This window comes from Capsella rubella, unplaced genomic scaffold, assembly GCF_000375325.1.
Source record: "Capsella rubella cultivar Monte Gargano unplaced genomic scaffold, Caprub1_0 scaffold_1, whole genome shotgun sequence".
Taxonomy (NCBI): Eukaryota; Viridiplantae; Streptophyta; class Magnoliopsida; order Brassicales; family Brassicaceae; genus Capsella; species Capsella rubella.
The window spans coordinates 405,812-422,124 of NW_006238923.1; the positions used below are offsets into that span (position 1 = coordinate 405,812).

At 37.7% G+C, this 16,313-nt stretch overlaps 3 protein-coding genes across 6 annotated transcripts; 2 read left to right on the forward strand and 1 right to left on the reverse strand.

The window, feature by feature from the left end:
• Positions 1-489: 489 nt before the first annotated feature.
• Positions 490-4,931, forward strand: LOC17896998 (protein LHY). 4 transcript variants are annotated; one of them, XM_023788632.1, is made up of 10 exons: positions 490-696; positions 851-876; positions 1,032-1,215; positions 1,333-1,444; positions 1,586-1,647; positions 2,315-2,548; positions 2,651-2,746; positions 2,839-3,897; positions 3,979-4,322; positions 4,729-4,931. In XM_023788632.1, the coding sequence occupies exons 3-9, from the start codon at positions 1,177-1,179 to the stop codon at positions 4,309-4,311; spliced, it is 1,935 nt and encodes a 644-aa protein (XP_023644400.1). In that variant the 5' UTR covers positions 490-696; positions 851-876; positions 1,032-1,176; the 3' UTR covers positions 4,312-4,322; positions 4,729-4,931. The 4 variants fall into 4 exon arrangements, with proteins under 4 accessions (XP_023644400.1, XP_023644401.1, XP_006306976.1 ...); XM_023788633.1 differs by lacking the exon at positions 4,729-4,931 and having other exon boundaries at positions 2,839-3,025; positions 3,143-3,897; positions 3,979-4,627; XM_006306914.2 differs by lacking the exon at positions 4,729-4,931 and having other exon boundaries at positions 491-696; positions 3,979-4,627.
• A 767-nt stretch (positions 4,932-5,698) lies between these two features.
• On the forward strand, positions 5,699-7,636 carry LOC17900348 (soluble inorganic pyrophosphatase 1). Its single transcript, XM_006305548.2, has 9 exons — positions 5,699-5,812; positions 6,160-6,283; positions 6,370-6,398; positions 6,485-6,550; positions 6,639-6,746; positions 6,826-6,891; positions 6,995-7,115; positions 7,200-7,281; positions 7,375-7,636. Exons 2-9 carry the CDS (start codon positions 6,160-6,162, stop codon positions 7,415-7,417), a joined length of 639 nt encoding a protein of 212 aa, XP_006305610.1. The 5' UTR covers positions 5,699-5,812; the 3' UTR covers positions 7,418-7,636.
• Positions 7,637-7,715: 79 nt separating this feature from the next.
• LOC17900300 (endoribonuclease Dicer homolog 1) lies at positions 7,716-15,829 on the reverse strand. Its single transcript, XM_006306516.2, has 20 exons — positions 14,491-15,829; positions 14,290-14,403; positions 13,980-14,190; positions 13,496-13,890; positions 13,189-13,408; positions 12,932-13,104; positions 12,730-12,852; positions 12,464-12,624; positions 12,138-12,371; positions 11,900-12,050; positions 11,628-11,810; positions 11,376-11,537; positions 11,183-11,278; positions 10,465-11,093; positions 10,099-10,196; positions 9,823-10,013; positions 8,816-9,715; positions 8,576-8,740; positions 8,104-8,501; positions 7,716-8,007 (listed from the first exon to the last, which is right to left on the reverse strand). The coding sequence occupies exons 1-20, from the start codon at positions 15,427-15,429 to the stop codon at positions 7,830-7,832; spliced, it is 5,721 nt and encodes a 1,906-aa protein (XP_006306578.1). The 5' UTR covers positions 15,430-15,829; the 3' UTR covers positions 7,716-7,829.
• Between the last annotated feature and the right edge of the window lie 484 nt (positions 15,830-16,313).

Below are 16,313 nucleotides of genomic sequence, written 5' to 3' on the forward strand. Positions count from 1 at the left end.
TGTGTTTGCTGCCCTAGAAAGGTCAAAAATATAGAAACTGAAAAACAGAAGCTAAATTTTGTACGAAGCCCATAAAATATATATGTAAGAAGCGCATATTAAAAGATGTCTTCACAAAACCGACACGTATCGGTTTGGAGAGCACCACAGCTGGCACCGTACCCACTTGCTGCTACCAATAAACGGGGAAAAACCGCTGACACGTAAGCAAATAAGTCACTTTAACCTGCGGGAGGCTTCTTCTGGCTCGTAGAGAAGCAACTTGAGAGAAACCAAAAAGTGCAGTAGACAGCCACTACACTCTCCCCACGTGTCGATCTCCGATGACTTCTGTTTTTGCCACTTATACCCTTGGTGCTGTTTCAGCCTCAAATATAAAATACGTTAAAAAAATTTCACAAAAAATTGAAAAATTAGGGAAAATTTGTTGTGGCTGAGATTGCTTCTGGCTTTTTCTTCTTCTTCCTTCTTCTTCTTCCAGTAGTCTTCAGCCTAAAACAGTCTTTCCTAGTTCCTTCTTCTTCAGTTTATCTTCTTCTCTCTTTCTACGTTTTTATTATTTTTTTAGAGATTTTATTTTAGATCCTCGACTTGAATTGTTTCCGGGAACGATGACATCTCCGGCGAGTTCCCGGTGAGATGATCTAGTTTACATGTCAGATTGCATACTTGACTCCTCCATGGCTATTCTCAAGGGTATACAGCTTTTTACAATTATTATCAGTTTTCTAGGGTTCCTCATATATATTTAAGATGATATAAGATCTCCTCTGTTATTAAAACTAAAGTTAGCATAATCATACGAATCTAGTGATTAAATACTGATATGAAGATTTGTGATGCTGTTAAGGTTTTGGCTGCGATGGATTCGTTTGGGTGAGGCTTCTGTGAATTCTTTTGCTTTCTGCTGGAGAAAGCAACGACTTTGAAAAAGATTTCTCTTTTGAAATTTTTCTAAATCTGTCTCTTATATTAAGTAAGTTTGTGAGGATGGATAAATATTTCTGATAAACTACTTTGCTCTTTTGTAGTTGCTCTAGATTCTAAAGAGATTATCACAACGGCTCTGCTGCAATTTGGAAACTTTCATGTTTTGGGAGATCAAAGATGGTTTCTTTATTATACTTTACTTGTTAGAGAGGATTTGAAGCAGCGAATTGCTGCAAAGATCCTGTTATGGATACTAATACATCTGGAGAAGAATTATTAACTAAGGTCCTTCATTTATTTTATGCTTCAAATTGTTTTTTTTTAAAGATTTTGGATTGTTGTTGTGTGAAGAAGATTTTTTTTTTTCTTTTTTTTTTGGGTGTTGTTTTTTTTATTGTTTAGGCAAGAAAGCCATATACAATAACAAAGCAGCGAGAACGATGGACAGAGGATGAGCATGAGAGGTTCTTAGAAGCCTTGAGGCTTTATGGAAGGGCTTGGCAACGAATTGAAGGTCGGAACCAATTAGCTTTTGTATGCTTAATTTTTGATGTGAGAGATTTTGTTTAGGAGTCTTAGTTGTTTTATCTCCTCTTGATTTGGAGATTCTTCTCTTCTCTTTTTCTTTTCCTTTTCCTTTTTCTTTTGATTGCAGAACATATTGGGACAAAGACTGCTGTTCAGATCAGAAGTCATGCACAAAAGTTCTTCACAAAGGTAAGAGTTGATCTCTGGAATCCGTTTTTTAAACATGTTCATTAACTTGTGTTCAATTAGAGTGAAGAAGTCACCAATGGTTGGTATGAGTTAATATAACTTCTCTCCAGTCTCCATATCCATGTTTAGAGTTGCCTATAATCGTCTGTGTCCTGTCTGAAAATATGATTGAAGTTTTTTTTTTCTTCACATTGCTTCAACTAGATATTTGGTGTGTGTTGTTAAGTAGAGTTGGTTGGTTGTGAGGATTGCAGCAGGTTCTATGGAAACATCTGTCATTTGCACTATAAGTATTAGAGATGACGAATTGTCCAAGTGGAAAACATCTGTTAGATTTGAGAACACTTTATTCTCTGAGACCCATAAGATAGGTCCAAAGTAACATAACTAGCATTGCATTTGCATGAGACAATTGACCCGTATTCACTAAAATAATGGGATTGCATGGATTCTTTTATAGCCAACCAAATGGAAAACCAAACCTCCTTGCCTTATAGGACAGGACATGAAGTAACTCTATCATCTCTACCCCGAAAAGTTCGTGTCAGTATAAGACTTTTTTCAACCTCGTGCTTTTGGTCAATTTCATGAGTCTCAGGATTTTACATCTGAGCTGCATTTTTCCATGTCCGGTTTGGAAAAATCTCACAATTTGGTCCACTTTCAGTTGGAGAAAGAGGCTGAAACTAAAGGTATTCCTGTCTGTCAAGCTCTGGACATTGAAATTCCACCTCCTCGTCCTAAACGAAAACCCAATACTCCTTATCCTCGGAAACCTGGGAATAACGGTACATCTTCCTCACAAGTATCATCAGCAAAAGATGCAAAACTTGTCTCATCGGCCTCTTCGTCACAGTGTAATCACGCATTCTTGGATTTGGAAAAAATGCCGGTTTCTGAGGTTTATTCCTACTCATTCTCTTCTTTCTATTATTTTGTTGTTTCTTGTGATAATCTTCTTATGTTTTGTTTTTGGTTTATTGTTTTCTTTTTTTCTGATTAGAAAACATCAACTGGGAAAGAAAATCAAGATGATAATTGCTCGGGGGTTTCGACTATGAACAAGTATCCCTTACCAAAAAAAGTAACTCAAAGAAAGGTATAAAATTGTAGTCTTAAAACCTCATCAATGCTGTATTTAAAGTTAACTGCATGACAAAAAAGAACTTGTTCCATTCTGATTTTGAGCAGGGAAATGCTGATATTGAAACAAGTAAGACCTCAACCGTGGACAATGCGGTTCAAGATGTTCCCAAGAAGAATAAAGACAAAGATGGTAACGATGGTACTGTGCACAGCCTGCAAAACTACCCTTGGCATTTTCACGCGGATATTGTAAACGGGAATATCACAAAATGTCCTCAGAATCATCCCTCAGGTATGGTATCTCAAGATTTCATGTTTCATCCTATGAGAGAAGAAATTCACGGGCACGGATTTCGTCAAGCTACTACAGCATCTGCTACTACTACAACTTCTCATCAACCGTTTCCAGCTTGTCATTCACAGGATGATTACCGTTCATTTCTCCAGATGTCATCTACTTTCTCCAATCTTATTATGTCAACTCTCCTACAGAATCCTGCAGCTCATGCTGCAGCTACATTTGCTGCTTCCGTTTGGCCTTGTGCGAGTGTCGGGAACTCTGGAGATTCATCAACCCCAGTGAGCTCGTCTCCTCCAAATGTAGCTGCTATTGCTGCAGCTACAGTAGCTGCTGCAACTGCTTGGTGGGCTTCTCATGGACTGCTTCCTGTATGCGCTCCAGCTCCACTTACATGTGTTCCTTTACCAACCGTTGTTCCAACTCCAGCGATGACTGAGATGGATACCGATGAAAATGCTCAACTACCGCTTGAGAAACAAAACACTGCTCTGCAAGATCCAAAGTTGGCTTCGAAATCTCCAGCTTCATCATCTGATGATTCAGAGGAGACCGGAGTAACCAACGTAAATGCTGCTTCAAAAGCAAATGGTGATAAGGTTGAGGAAGTTGTTGTAACTGCAGCTGCGCATGACTCAAACGTTACCAAGAAAAAAAATCTGGTGGATCGCTCATCGTGTGGCTCTAACACACCTTCAGGGAGTGATGTGGAAACAGACGCACTAGATAAAATGGAGAAAGATAACGAGGATGTGAAGGAGGCAGATGAGAATCAACCAGATGTTAATGAGTTAAATAACCGTAAGACTAAATTGAGAGACAACAACAACCCAGCTACTGATTCGTGGAAGGAAGTCTCCGAAGAGGTAAAACAAAAACTAATGATTGATAGATATTGCAGATTTCTTTTGGGAGCTAACACTATGCATTCACAAAAATCTTGTCAGGGTCGTATGGCGTTTCAGGCTCTCTTTGCAAGAGAAAGATTACCTCAAAGCTTTTCACCTCCTCTAGTGGCAGAGAATGTGAATGGAAAACAAATTGGCACGTCAATGCCATTGGCTCTTAATTTTAAAGTTCAAGATTCCCGTGATGCAGACCAAGAAAGAGTAGTAATGATCGGTGTTGGACCTGGAAAGAGTCTTAAAACGAGACAGACAGGGTTTAAGCCATACAAGAGATGTTCAATGGAACTGAAAGAGAGCCAAGGTGACACAAACAATCAAAGTGATGAAAAAGTCTGCAAAAGGCTTCGATTGGAAGGAGAAGCTTCTACATGACAGACTTTGAGGTAAAAACACATCCACATTTTTACCAATATCTTTAAATCTAGTGTTAGTGATTGCAACTTCAATCTTCATGAAAGAGACTGTTATTTCTTCCTTTTTAGATCCATCAGAACATTTCTTTGGTCATGTCAAGTTCTGTACCATATCCCCATGTATTATCTTCTGTCTGTCTCTGTTTGTGTATGCTACTTCTGGTCTATATGTCTGCTGCTACTACTACTGTTAATTAACCATTCAAGCAATGGATTCATGTCTTTTCAAAATTGTGGATATTGATGATGGAATCATAAATAGTTTAGAATGACAAGATGGATTGTACAAAAGTATCAGCTTTGAATGTTCGGGTCATTCTTTTGTGTTTCTTTTTTCAATAATGATTCTTCTGTTGTTTGTTTTTTAAACTTGAAGGCGCTCATTGCCCAAACGCCAAAAGGCCCTAAAGATGTTCGGCTGGGCTTAAGATTTATTCATTCACTCTACTCGGCCTACATACAACGTTTTCCCATGTAACTAACAAGCCAAAGGCTCATGTGTCACTAACATAATAGTGCCACTGCAATCTCTTAATTTATCTCACTGATGAATATATTATATTTATTATTCCACTCGCATTCTTTTTGTTGAAATAAAATGCAATAAAATATCCTAATTTCTTACAGAATTATTAGCGAAAATGTTATAAAAATTTCCTATTTAACATCGAGTGAGCGCAAAGCGAATATTCTGTTTTATTGTTATATATTCATAATTTTCGTGCGAAACACAGATATTAAACAAACCGTGTTTCGCGCGAAAATTATTAAACGGAAATTTGTATATATTCAGAAAGGAAAATACATATATATATATATAGTAAAACCTCTATAGATTAATACTCTATAAATTAATGAACACTATAAATTAATAAATTTTGCTAGTCCCAAATCGGGCCAGTGTAAAAATTGACCAAATTTGATAAGATAATAAGATAATAATTTTTTTGACATTCCTATGTAAAATATAGTTCCAATAATATCATAAATTAATAATCATTATATATATATATGTTTTTAGTTTTTGTAAAAATCAATTTTCTCTAGTTCACCTCAATAAATAATTTTATGTTAGTATATTTTTAAACAATAATTTTGTGACATATACCATCACAAGTCATAAAAATAACCAAATTTTTTTTTCCAACCACACATTAATTAAAATAATACTCCATGATTAGTACTATAAATTAAAAATACCACTATAAATTAATTATTATTAATTTACACTATAAAATAATAGAGGTTTTACTCTATATATATATCAATTATTTAAGTGGTAGAGTAGTGTTACGAGAGTAATAAAAGGTTGATCCGTAATTCTCGGTGGTCACTCATATATACACTTACCTTAAAACGCTTACAATTTACGAGACCAACGCGCTTCACTCCTTTCTTTCTCTCCCAAAGTTTCTTCATCCTTGCGATTGAAAAAAGATCGTTTTCGTTTCGATCCAAAGGTACGTTTTTTTCTTTCTGTTTTCTTTTGGTTTTGTATCTTAGATCGTCAAAGTTAATCTACTGGGTATTGCTTCAAATCTCCATAATCATCCATCGAGTTTTCTAGAGCAAAAAAAAAAAGTGAACAGATTTGGCGTAGATCTTTAGTTATCGATATGTTAGATTAAGAAACGTAGCTTAATTTCGGTATTATCGATCTTAAAATCTGCTCTAAAGGTTGTTTGCTCTTGTGGGGTCTGATTCGCTTAGTCCAATAAATTTGGTATTTTGATTCGATTGATACTCTCTTTCTCTCTCTCTCTCCTTATTAAGATGTTTTTGATTCATAAAGTTGTGATTTTGACAGATGAGTGAAGAAGCTAACGATGACCAGAAGCTGCAGCGACCTGCTCCTCGTCTTAACGAGAGGATTCTCTCATCTTTGTCAAGAAGATCCGTAGCTGCACATCCATGGCATGATCTTGAGATTGGTAACAAATCATATATGATTCAGTTTTTTGCATGCTTTTTTGTTTGTATTTTTTGGAACTAATTCATAATATCTCGTTAAAAATAGGACCTGGAGCTCCTCAGATTTTCAATGTGGTAAGTTTCTTCTATTGTTTGAGAATCTTTTACAGAGAATCTTGTCTCGATGTTCTTGAATCATTTTGTCTTTGGGTGATAATTAGGTTGTCGAGATCACAAAAGGAAGCAAGGTCAAATATGAACTTGACAAAAAGACAGGGCTCATCAAGGTTTGTATTAAGATCAAAGATTATTTGCTTATATGAATTGTTTTCTTATCGCAAAATCAATAGTAACATCTTGCATTATCTCTTTCAGGTTGATCGTATTCTGTACTCATCAGTTGTGTACCCTCACAACTATGGCTTTGTTCCTCGCACATTGTGTGAAGACAATGACCCAATTGATGTATTGGTCATCATGCAGGTATGGTTCTATTCTTTTTCTTATATTATGCACCAAACGTTCTTATATTAAAATAAACAAACTTATTATCTTTGTGTAGGAACCTGTCCTTCCAGGTTGTTTTCTGCGTGCCAGAGCCATTGGATTAATGCCTATGATTGACCAGGTAAAAACTAATTTGGTCAATGGAAAGGCTATGTTTTTATATTCTTACTCTCATCCTTTAAGTCAGTTTAAATGATCCTTGTATTTTTGTCTCTTTGATTTAGGGTGAAAAAGATGACAAGATCATTGCTGTCTGTGTTGATGATCCTGAGTATAAGCATTACACTGATATCAAAGAACTTCCCCCTCACCGTCTCTCTGAAATCCGTCGTTTCTTTGAAGACTGTATCCTTCTTTTCTTTATTGGTCCTTAATCGTTTCCATTATCAAGGATTATTTGTTTTTTCCTTCAACTTAAATCTCCTTCAGACAAGAAGAACGAGAACAAGGAAGTTGCAGTGAATGATTTTCTGCCCTCGGAGACTGCTGTTGAAGCTATCCAGTACTCAATGTAAGTCTCTGTCTCCATCAAGAACCAAACTTTGTTACCAGCTTTTTAAGTTGTAACATTAAAGCAACTCTGGATTTGTTTTCTCCATTACAGGGACCTCTATGCTGAATACATTCTCCATACCTTGAGGCGTTGAAGCTTTCCTGAGAACAATCCTGCAACATCTGTGTTTCTGTTGCTATTCATTGATAATAAGAAGCTTATGATCCTAACTGATACTTTTCTCTGCATTTTTCTTCTAGACTTGGGACCTTATCATTTGTCATTGTGAACTCGTAATGTTGTTTGAAGACCCTTATCTTGGCATTTGAATTATTGGATCGGTTTGGGTTTAATCTGTTTGAAGAATTCGATATCCAATTAATTCGAACAACCAACAGTTCAACTGATATGAATTGACCACTAGCCAAAACTTTTACTATTTTTAGTAGAAGTCGTTTAAAATATCTTTTGGAATATTTGTACTTAAATCAAAATTACTCTGTCAAAAATTAGTTCAACATATATTTGGATAAGACATGGCTAGACTTTAGCATCAGAGGGTAAAATCAAGAATAAGTTTTATTTAAAAGCTCAAGTAGAAGAACAGCAGCAGAATCTTTAGCCTTCTTAACACTCGGCATTGGCTCTCCGATACATTCATCAGTCCATCCTCTATCGCTTGTATTCACTCTTACTCCAAAAGTAAACCTCTTTGCGTGCGCTGGTCCTCCTTCTTTCAAACATCTACAAAATTCACCACAAACCCCCAAATAAACTCAATAAAACCCACAGATATGCAAGGCTAACAAGAGTTTTACTCATTAGTGAACTTCTTATTACCTGTAAGACGGCATTGGCCAATTCTTCCTCAAGCAAATATCGTTTAATGTTTGTCTCGTAAAAGTCTGATTCCCATTCTTCTTGTTCCCATTCTCATCTTGATTCTCTCCCGTACTCCCGTTGACGTGCTTCTCCTTTGATTCAGCTATTTCTTTCTCTTTCAAGGCTGCAAGTGCATTCCTTGCCGCTAGCTTTTGGGCCATTTTCTTCTGCGGGTTTTGTGCCACTCCTATCTGAACGCCGTCAATGAAAACTTCCACAGTCGCTGTGTTACCACTTCGACTTGCTTTGTACTCTAATCCTTCTGCTTGTTGCTGGCACCGCTCTTGTAGCTCTCGAACTGGATGCATCGGAAGTGTCTCTGGTGTCACCATGGGCTGAAGCAAAGGTTGAAAAACCTGGAAAGAGATAAAAAATAATGTCTTAGTAAAGATTAGAAATTTTTCAGAGACTTTTAACCTAAATAACTAACCTTCCAAGCAGCAGTTGTATCTCTTCCACTATCAAGAAAAATAGCGCCTGCTATAGATTCAACAATATCCCCAAGAACTTTTGGGGCTTTACAGTCTCCCAAACCAAAAGAGTTGAACCCCGGTTTCGAAGACTCAGTTTGAACTTCCTTTACAAAATCTCGAATCTGAAAAAACAAGCAGTCAAACATATGTAATTTTTGGAGAACACAATAGTTTTTTGTTTTCCAGTCTTTGTTTACCTGTTTCTCCAGGGCGCTAGAACCGTGACGAAGGTACAAGTGGAGTTTGTGTTTAACGGCAACACGAGCAAAATTTTCGTTGTTAACCGCTGCAGCTCGAAGATCTGTTAACCGACCAGGAGGAAGGCTTGTGTATGTGAAAAACAGGTGTCTTGTAATCAGGTGATCTAAGACCGCATCACCAACAAATTCCAATCTCTGGTAACACGAAACGCCTGAAGATGGTCTTGAAGCATGTGTTATAGCTTCAACGAGAAGACCTTTATCTTGAAACTCAAATTTAAGAGCTCTCTCAAGACCAACAAAGTCAATACTCTTGAGTACACTCTCTGGAACATTAGCAGGTTTCACCGTTCCCTCCACTTCTTCAGGATCATCCTCCACATGAATCCCAATCCATGTCATCAAATGATTTGCAGCAATCTTACCCCCTTCGACGTAGTAAACACCGATAAGAGCTTCAACAACATCAGCTAACGTTTTGCTAGATAAAACTCTGTACGAACTCAAATCACCCTCTAGTTCACCATCTTCCATCTCTCCATCTTCAAACACATCGCTGTTTTCCTTGGAAAGGGGTTTTTGCTCTTCGTCAAAAAAAGAAGATTCTTTTGTGTCCTCGTCGAAAACTGGAGGCACACCAGGAGCAGACCACCTAGACGGGGCGAAACGATCCGCCTGGATATATGACTGAAGCCCTTTTACCAGAGCAAACTGATAAAGAACCATGTTACTAACCATTTGTTGTCTCATCCGTGTAAGCTGACCCTCGTGCTTTTGCGGATACTTCAGAAACAGAAAACGACTAACAACCCATTTTAGATACGCATCTCCTAAAAGCTCAGCTCTCTCGTAGCAGAACGTTTCCTGGCATGAGGCGGCAGTCAAGGCTTCCAGAATCTACACATATATGTACCAAATCAGATTAGACTAGTTTACCCAACACAGAACAGGAGTTTAAGAAAAGACACTAACTAAGACTAAGCATGATATATATATATATATACCTTTGATGTGGATATAGGATAACTAATCAAATTTTTGAGTTGAACAGCAAGCAAAATGCTCTCAACTCTTCTCATTATAGAGGGCAACCTCTGAGCACCTCGGATAAGTGAACCCGAAAGTGGATGCACAACGCATAGTTCAGGTGGAAGAAACACGTAATATGTTTTATCAAGGATAGTCTCAGATTCACCTTAAATTACAGGGAAAAAAAAGGACCAAGTGTTAATCCACTGGTTAATCAATAAATGTTAATGACATAAATTTTTGTATAGTACCTGACTGTTCAAACCGAGGAGAAAGGAGATTCTTGCAATATGAAACACCCCGTCCTTTGATCAAAGGTTGTTGCTTACAACTCAAATCAACTCCGTACCTAATAAATGACATTATAGAAGAAGACTTGTATAGCCCCAATTACCTCAGGTTGTGCAAGAATAAGAAGAAAAGCCGATCTTGTACATATATCCTAGCCATCGAAGTGGATATCTCATAATACATAGACAGGCTTTGCTTCTCATTCTTGCACAACACCAGAGGTGAACTAAGGCCATGTAAGTCCTCGTGATTACAGAAAAGTATTAGTAGAGTGCTTGCTTCCCTAATGAAACTTAGAAAAAGTATTGAAGAATCAAGATTCATACTTTTGCTTGTAATAGTCAGCATATGTGTTGTACTCTAGGGGACCAAGATATCCCTCCTTCCTTGGGAATGATGTTTCTGCACTCATGTCATAACAAATTGAATCCACGTAAAACCGCTTCCCGGAATGTGCGGCTGTCACTATTTTCCCAACAAGATCTTCTGCAACCATGCACCCATCAGCCATCATCAATTTTCCCTTGGATAAATCATCTTCTACTTCCATCTCAATAGCATCTCTTACAGGTAACAATCCAGAAGCTCTCACAACATCGAAGGATGCAACAGCTCCTCTAATACCATAAGTTGGGTGAGATTTCTGCCCAAAGACAATGTTGTGACGAAGTTTACCAAACCCATATTCCCTTCTGTCACCACCAAGAGTTCTTTCATTAGTCCCGAGATATACATCCGGACGAGCTCTCTGAAGTGGGTTGTCCCACGCAGTGGTTTTGGTAATCTTCTCAACCAATTTCCAGTTGATCCCTTTTATAGGTTCCACAGACGTATTGTCAGAAACAGGGACAAACAAGTAGGCCTTTGCAGGATCCCATGGTGTCGTGGAGGGTTCAACATCAACATCCAACACGATACTCATTAATCTCACATGAAACTTTTTAAGAGATGATAGCTGCACATGAATAACAAGAAATATAAGATAAATGTTTTTCAACCAAACATATATGCTAAGGAAAATATAAGTTGTTTGTTCAGTCTAACCTGGTTTTCTGTAATATCAAGCGATCCCTTGAAAGCAAGAGATGCTTTAGTGATCATGGCCCGAGCAACATAAAGATCCATAGACATCGATAATACCTGACACAGTTAACAAATCTTTAGATATAAGGAAAATAAAACTACTGTTACATCTCCAAATTCTAAAACTGAAATCCATGGAGAGAGAATCAATAACCTCTGCATCCAGCTCATTGCCAAAAAGAATCGCGAACTCCGAAACTTCGGTTAGGAATGGATCTTTTGAAGAGCCAAAATCTACACACCTCACATTATACATGTATAAATGGAATAGCTTTGAGCTCTCACATATTTCTTTTCCCGATAAAATCCATTCTCCCTGTGCATAGTTAAGAAACATTCAAGCTTTGAAACCAAAATTTCCATAAGACCACATTTAGTGATTTTCATAGGTTAGTGCTAATTTTACCTTAAGTACATCCGCTACACCTTCAGGATAGAACTCTCTATGTCTAGCAGTCCCAGGAACAGGCTCCCCTTCATCATCTTGGTCAGCCTTCTCAGCTTCGTGGCCACTTCCCTTGTCCGGCAACAGCATGTCGGTAAATGCACCCATCTCATGCAGTTTCTTGCAAGCAGCTAAACATACAGCCTACATATCAAACACACAATAATTCAAGACATGGACCACAATGGTCGATAATAAAAGAATAATAGATGAATAGTAAATATAAAATCCACCTGTTGGGCAAGACGCATTGAACTGCAAACAGGACCCTCGAGTATTTCAAATGGTGCATTGCAAGGAAGCTGAAGCCTACATGAATACTCTGTGTGGCCTCCAGGCTTTTCATGTTTCTCCATTGTAAACTCAGGACGAAGAATCGCATACCTGAGACACAACAGAGGATCAATCTGTCGTCTCATACAGGAAGAAGAAAAAGTCATCAAGATGAATAAAATATATCAGTAAACTTACCTGTCGCCAGGAAGCTGAGAGCAGTAGAAATGTACAAGCCCAACAGCAGAATTCAAGCTAACCATGGCACCAGTTGTCTCCACCTTATAAACTGTACCAGGCACAGCATCGATGGAGATTAACCTTGATGTATCTTTGAGATGACTGAGATCAGTCCTTTCTATTGCCTCTTTTCGCAGTGTCTCCTCACTATTCCTAGCATTCCTTAAGAATGCGGCGTGAGATACATTTCCCCTGCAAGTAACACAAGTTGACATACATAAGAGTATTGATTTATTGACCAATTTTTAAGAAAACAAATGTAGTTTCTAAAGCATTTTATGTACCTCTCAACCATAAGTATGTAGTCTGATCCAGGCTTTCTTGCCCGACCACGAGACTGAATGTATGCCAGCACTGTCTTTGCAAGGTCGAAACGCATAACAACGTTACATTGCCTAATATCAAGTCCTTCCTCAGCAACGCTTGTGGCGACTAATAGTGTCACCTATTAAAATAGAGAGAGAGAAAGAGACATATGTCAAAAGAATACAGAATTAAACAAGAAAGAATTACCCAAAAGACATAGGAAACAAAGAAAATTTTTTCATACATGCCCATCTCGAAATTTGGAGATTGTATCCTGCATTTGGGATGATTTCATTTCCTGGCTGTTATTGTGCCCAATCATGCTGGCACACCGTATAAAACCAAGTGAAGGCAACTCGGCAAAAACCTGAAAAATTCCAAGATCAGAAATAGAGACAGGAAACATGTACTTAAGATCACATTGTTACTTTCACTTTAATCCTAACCTTTGGAAGAACCAAAGCAGCGACCACCCTCTCAACAAAAACAATAGCACGAAAATCAGCTGTGTGCTGATACTTGAGGAGTAGTTTGATCAATGATTGAACTTTTGGAGTAACCTTCCCATCAGCCACTGCGGCACCTATTACTTCATCAACGTGCTCCCCTCCCGAGACCACTAAAACCAAAGAGCAATGTTAATATCTGGTTTCTCAGACCAGTAAGCAAACAGACAGATATTACGAATGTGGTTGAGACTTACCATGATCATCAGGGAGCTCTCCCTCCTCGATCTCCTCATGTGCATTACCATTTTCAGGTTTGCTAACTTCCGCTGCCACCTTTTCAGCAGCAGCTCCTTCCAGAAGCTCACATTGTAAGAGCGACACCACCTCGCTAAGGTATGATTCTTGGAACTTCACGTCCACTTGGAAATTCACCCTCTCGTCACTTTGCAGAGCAGTCAAGAATGATTGTGCCACCTTGAAAGAAAAAACAAAAGTAATATCATATGATAACAACAAAACCAGTTCAAATCATCAAAAAAAACAATGTCATCCATTTTTTACCTTGTAAGCACACCATTGACCCAATTCAGCAAGAGTATAATTTATAGCTCTAAGTTTATGAATCAAATTGGCAGCTCCATCGCTCTCCGTTCTTTCAGATACGCCATAAACCTGTCTCAATTCATCCTTTGCTCCAGCATCTCTAGCCCCCATAAATTGCCACTTGCTTTTCCTTGAACTTGCTTGTGCAGCTTCTTCAACGGCTGTAATCATTTGCTTTATTGTCTCATGAAGAGACCACATAGTCGCAGCTTTGTCATACTCAACGACAATCTCTGAAGGCATAGGCACATGCTTCTCTAATTCTTTTCGATCTTTTATGGTACAAACTGTAGAATCCAACTTGGTCTCAAGGTTGCGTATTTTTATCGCACAATCTACTTGGCTTGAAACACCTATGTCGACAACATAAAAAGAAGTCACTTTCAAGAACATATTAGCAAGCAAGATCCGCTTAGAACATCTATTCAGAAACAATAAGTACCCTTTAGATTAACGGGTGAAGCAGTCATTCCAAAGATGGCAGGTCTTTTGTCCTTAGTGGTTGTGTGGTAAAACTCTGACATCACTAATGAGTATGGATGTTTCTTGACAGCATGGTGACACTCGTCGAGAATAAGAAGATTAATTGTTTCCATGCTAATGATGCTATGCCTCAGTATATTCAATAGAATTTGTGCAGTCATTACTAGAACCTGCAAAGAAAGGAGATGGAGAAAATAACTGTAAACTTCAAGAAAAGATAAATAAAAAAAGATCCAAACATGTGAGGAAAAAGAAGCAACAAAAGCAACCTGCTTAGACTCGAACTCTCGCTGCCACCTTCGAGCATCCCAGAAATCTTGTCCCATCTCACCACAATAATGGCCAACTTGAAAACAAGTTTGATTACGTATCACTTCTGCTTGCTGAGAATATAAGATAAATCAACAAATCAAACCCAAACAGAAACCAACTTTTTGAAAAAAATACAAACATGTAAGCTATCTAAGTACCTGATAGACCAAAGGCACTTTAGGAACCAAGAACACCGAGAGCATTTTTCTATTCCGGCTCATTAAATCCTTGTGAACACTCTTAATAAGAAGAATTGCGATAAGTGTCTTTCCAGCACCGGTCTCAAGGAAAGCAATTGTGTTTTTCGCTTTAGCTTGTTCAAGCACATCCAATTGATATCTTCTTGCTTGCTCTTCCACAACCTTCTCTTTAGGTTCTTCAGTCTTACTCTTATTCTCCCCAACCTTCTCCTCGCATTCTCGAGTTCTAGCACTCTCTTTCTTAACATCTCTTTCATGATCAGCTTCCCAAGTCCCTGACCGATAAACCAACTCATTGGAGCCAACTTTGTCCCTCTCCCAATAACCTCTAACTTCTCTATCTCTACCATCTCTTCTGTGATTGTAACAATCTCGTTTCTTATTGTGAACCGCCTCGTCCCAATTACGAGTACGTTTCCTATTCAAAAATCTATCTTTGTCCCTAGAATTAGCCTGTCCTCTACCTGAAAGGTTACTCCTTTCACTCTGGTAACTACAAACTCTAGCCCTCTTCCTATCCTTGTCTCCTTCCTCTTTGGACACTTCGTCTCTCTTATTACCGCCATTCTTTTGCACCCCATTGTCCTTCACTGAGAAAGCAACCTCTCCAGGAATCAGCTGAGGAGTTGTACTAACCTCTTTAATATGAGAATTGGTCTCAGAAACGCCATGGTTTGGTAAGCCTCCACCGTTCTTGATGCTATCTAAAATGTGATCGATTCCACCGAAAAAATCATTGATGACGCCGTTATCATCAGTGGATTCATTGACAGCAACAGAGGAAGGATCAAAATCAGAGACAAGGTCATCGATAAGATCACAAGAGATGTCCTCGCAAGCATCTAGCCAATAAGAAGGCTTTATTATGTCTTCCCTACGCTCATCCTCCATTACCATAATTCTAGTAATAATCAAATCAAAAACATTTAACACAACAAAAAAGGAAACAGAAAAGCTCACTCAAGAACACCAAAATTCTTCAGAAGCACGGGAATTGAAGAAACCCAGAAAAAGGGGGTGAGAGAAGAAGAGTGGTTTGGGACAGATTAGGGTTAGATAGACCGTACGAAACACGCCAATTTTACTTGCAGGTTAAAAGGGGTCACGGAGAAGAGCAAGCAAAACCCTAAAGACTACCAAAGATTTGGTCACTCTGGTAAATATATAAGAATAACAAAAAAAGACCCTTTCAAGCTTTTGCAAAGTGGTGTGTGATTCGAAGATTCCACGGTCTATCGAACCCTTACTCTGTTCTGTTGTGTCTCTCTTCGTCTTCCTCTCTATCTCTCTCTCACTTCTGGTCTGTTTTCCACTTGCTCCCTTCTCTTGTAATATATTTATTATGTATTTCCTTTTCTCTCATAATAAGTAAAAAGGAAAATTGCCCAGAAAAAGGTAAAATAATTTTCCTGAATTTGAGAAAAAACAACAAAATTCATTATTCGTATTTATTAGTTTTATTTACTCCAAACCAACCAACCTGTAAATTAAACGCGTCTTTATATAATTCAAATATATTTTACATATTTCCTTTTTTTCTTATACTACTCAGACATTTTTAAAGTCTTTTTTACACATTCTAGTAAAAACATAATTAAAACTAATATAATCTTTATTAATCAATATAATCAAAAAATAATTACTTTATATAGTAAAATTGTATGAATAAAACAAAAACAAATCTCGTTTACAAAAAAAAAAAAAAACCAAATCTTATGAAACAAATGCATTCAAAATACCAAACTACCTTTATTTTTGGAAACATATTTAAACCCAAAACA

Coding starts and splice junctions, on each gene's coding strand:
- LOC17896998 (XM_023788632.1), top strand. CDS start 1,177: ATGGATACTAATACATCTGGAGAAGAATTATTAACTAAG. Junction 2,549..2,650: donor AAAAAATGCCGGTTTCTGAG/GTTTATTCCTAC, acceptor TTTTCTGATTAG/AAAACATCAACTGGGAAAGA. Junction 3,898..3,978: donor GGAAGGAAGTCTCCGAAGAG/GTAAAACAAAAA, acceptor AAATCTTGTCAG/GGTCGTATGGCGTTTCAGGC.
- LOC17900348 (XM_006305548.2), top strand. CDS start 6,160: ATGAGTGAAGAAGCTAACGATGACCAGAAGCTGCAGCGACCTGCTCCT. Junction 6,892..6,994: donor TAATGCCTATGATTGACCAG/GTAAAAACTAAT, acceptor TCTTTGATTTAG/GGTGAAAAAGATGACAAGAT. Junction 7,116..7,199: donor CCGTCGTTTCTTTGAAGACT/GTATCCTTCTTT, acceptor AATCTCCTTCAG/ACAAGAAGAACGAGAACAAG.
- LOC17900300 (XM_006306516.2), bottom strand. CDS start 15,429: ATGGTAATGGAGGATGAGCGTAGGGAAGACATAATAAAGCCTTCTTAT. Junction 10,197..10,464: donor GCTGACTATTACAAGCAAAA/GTATGAATCTTG, acceptor GTCATTTATTAG/GTACGGAGTTGATTTGAGTT. Junction 8,008..8,103: donor TGGCCAATGCCGTCTTACAG/GTAATAAGAAGT, acceptor TGAATTTTGTAG/ATGTTTGAAAGAAGGAGGAC.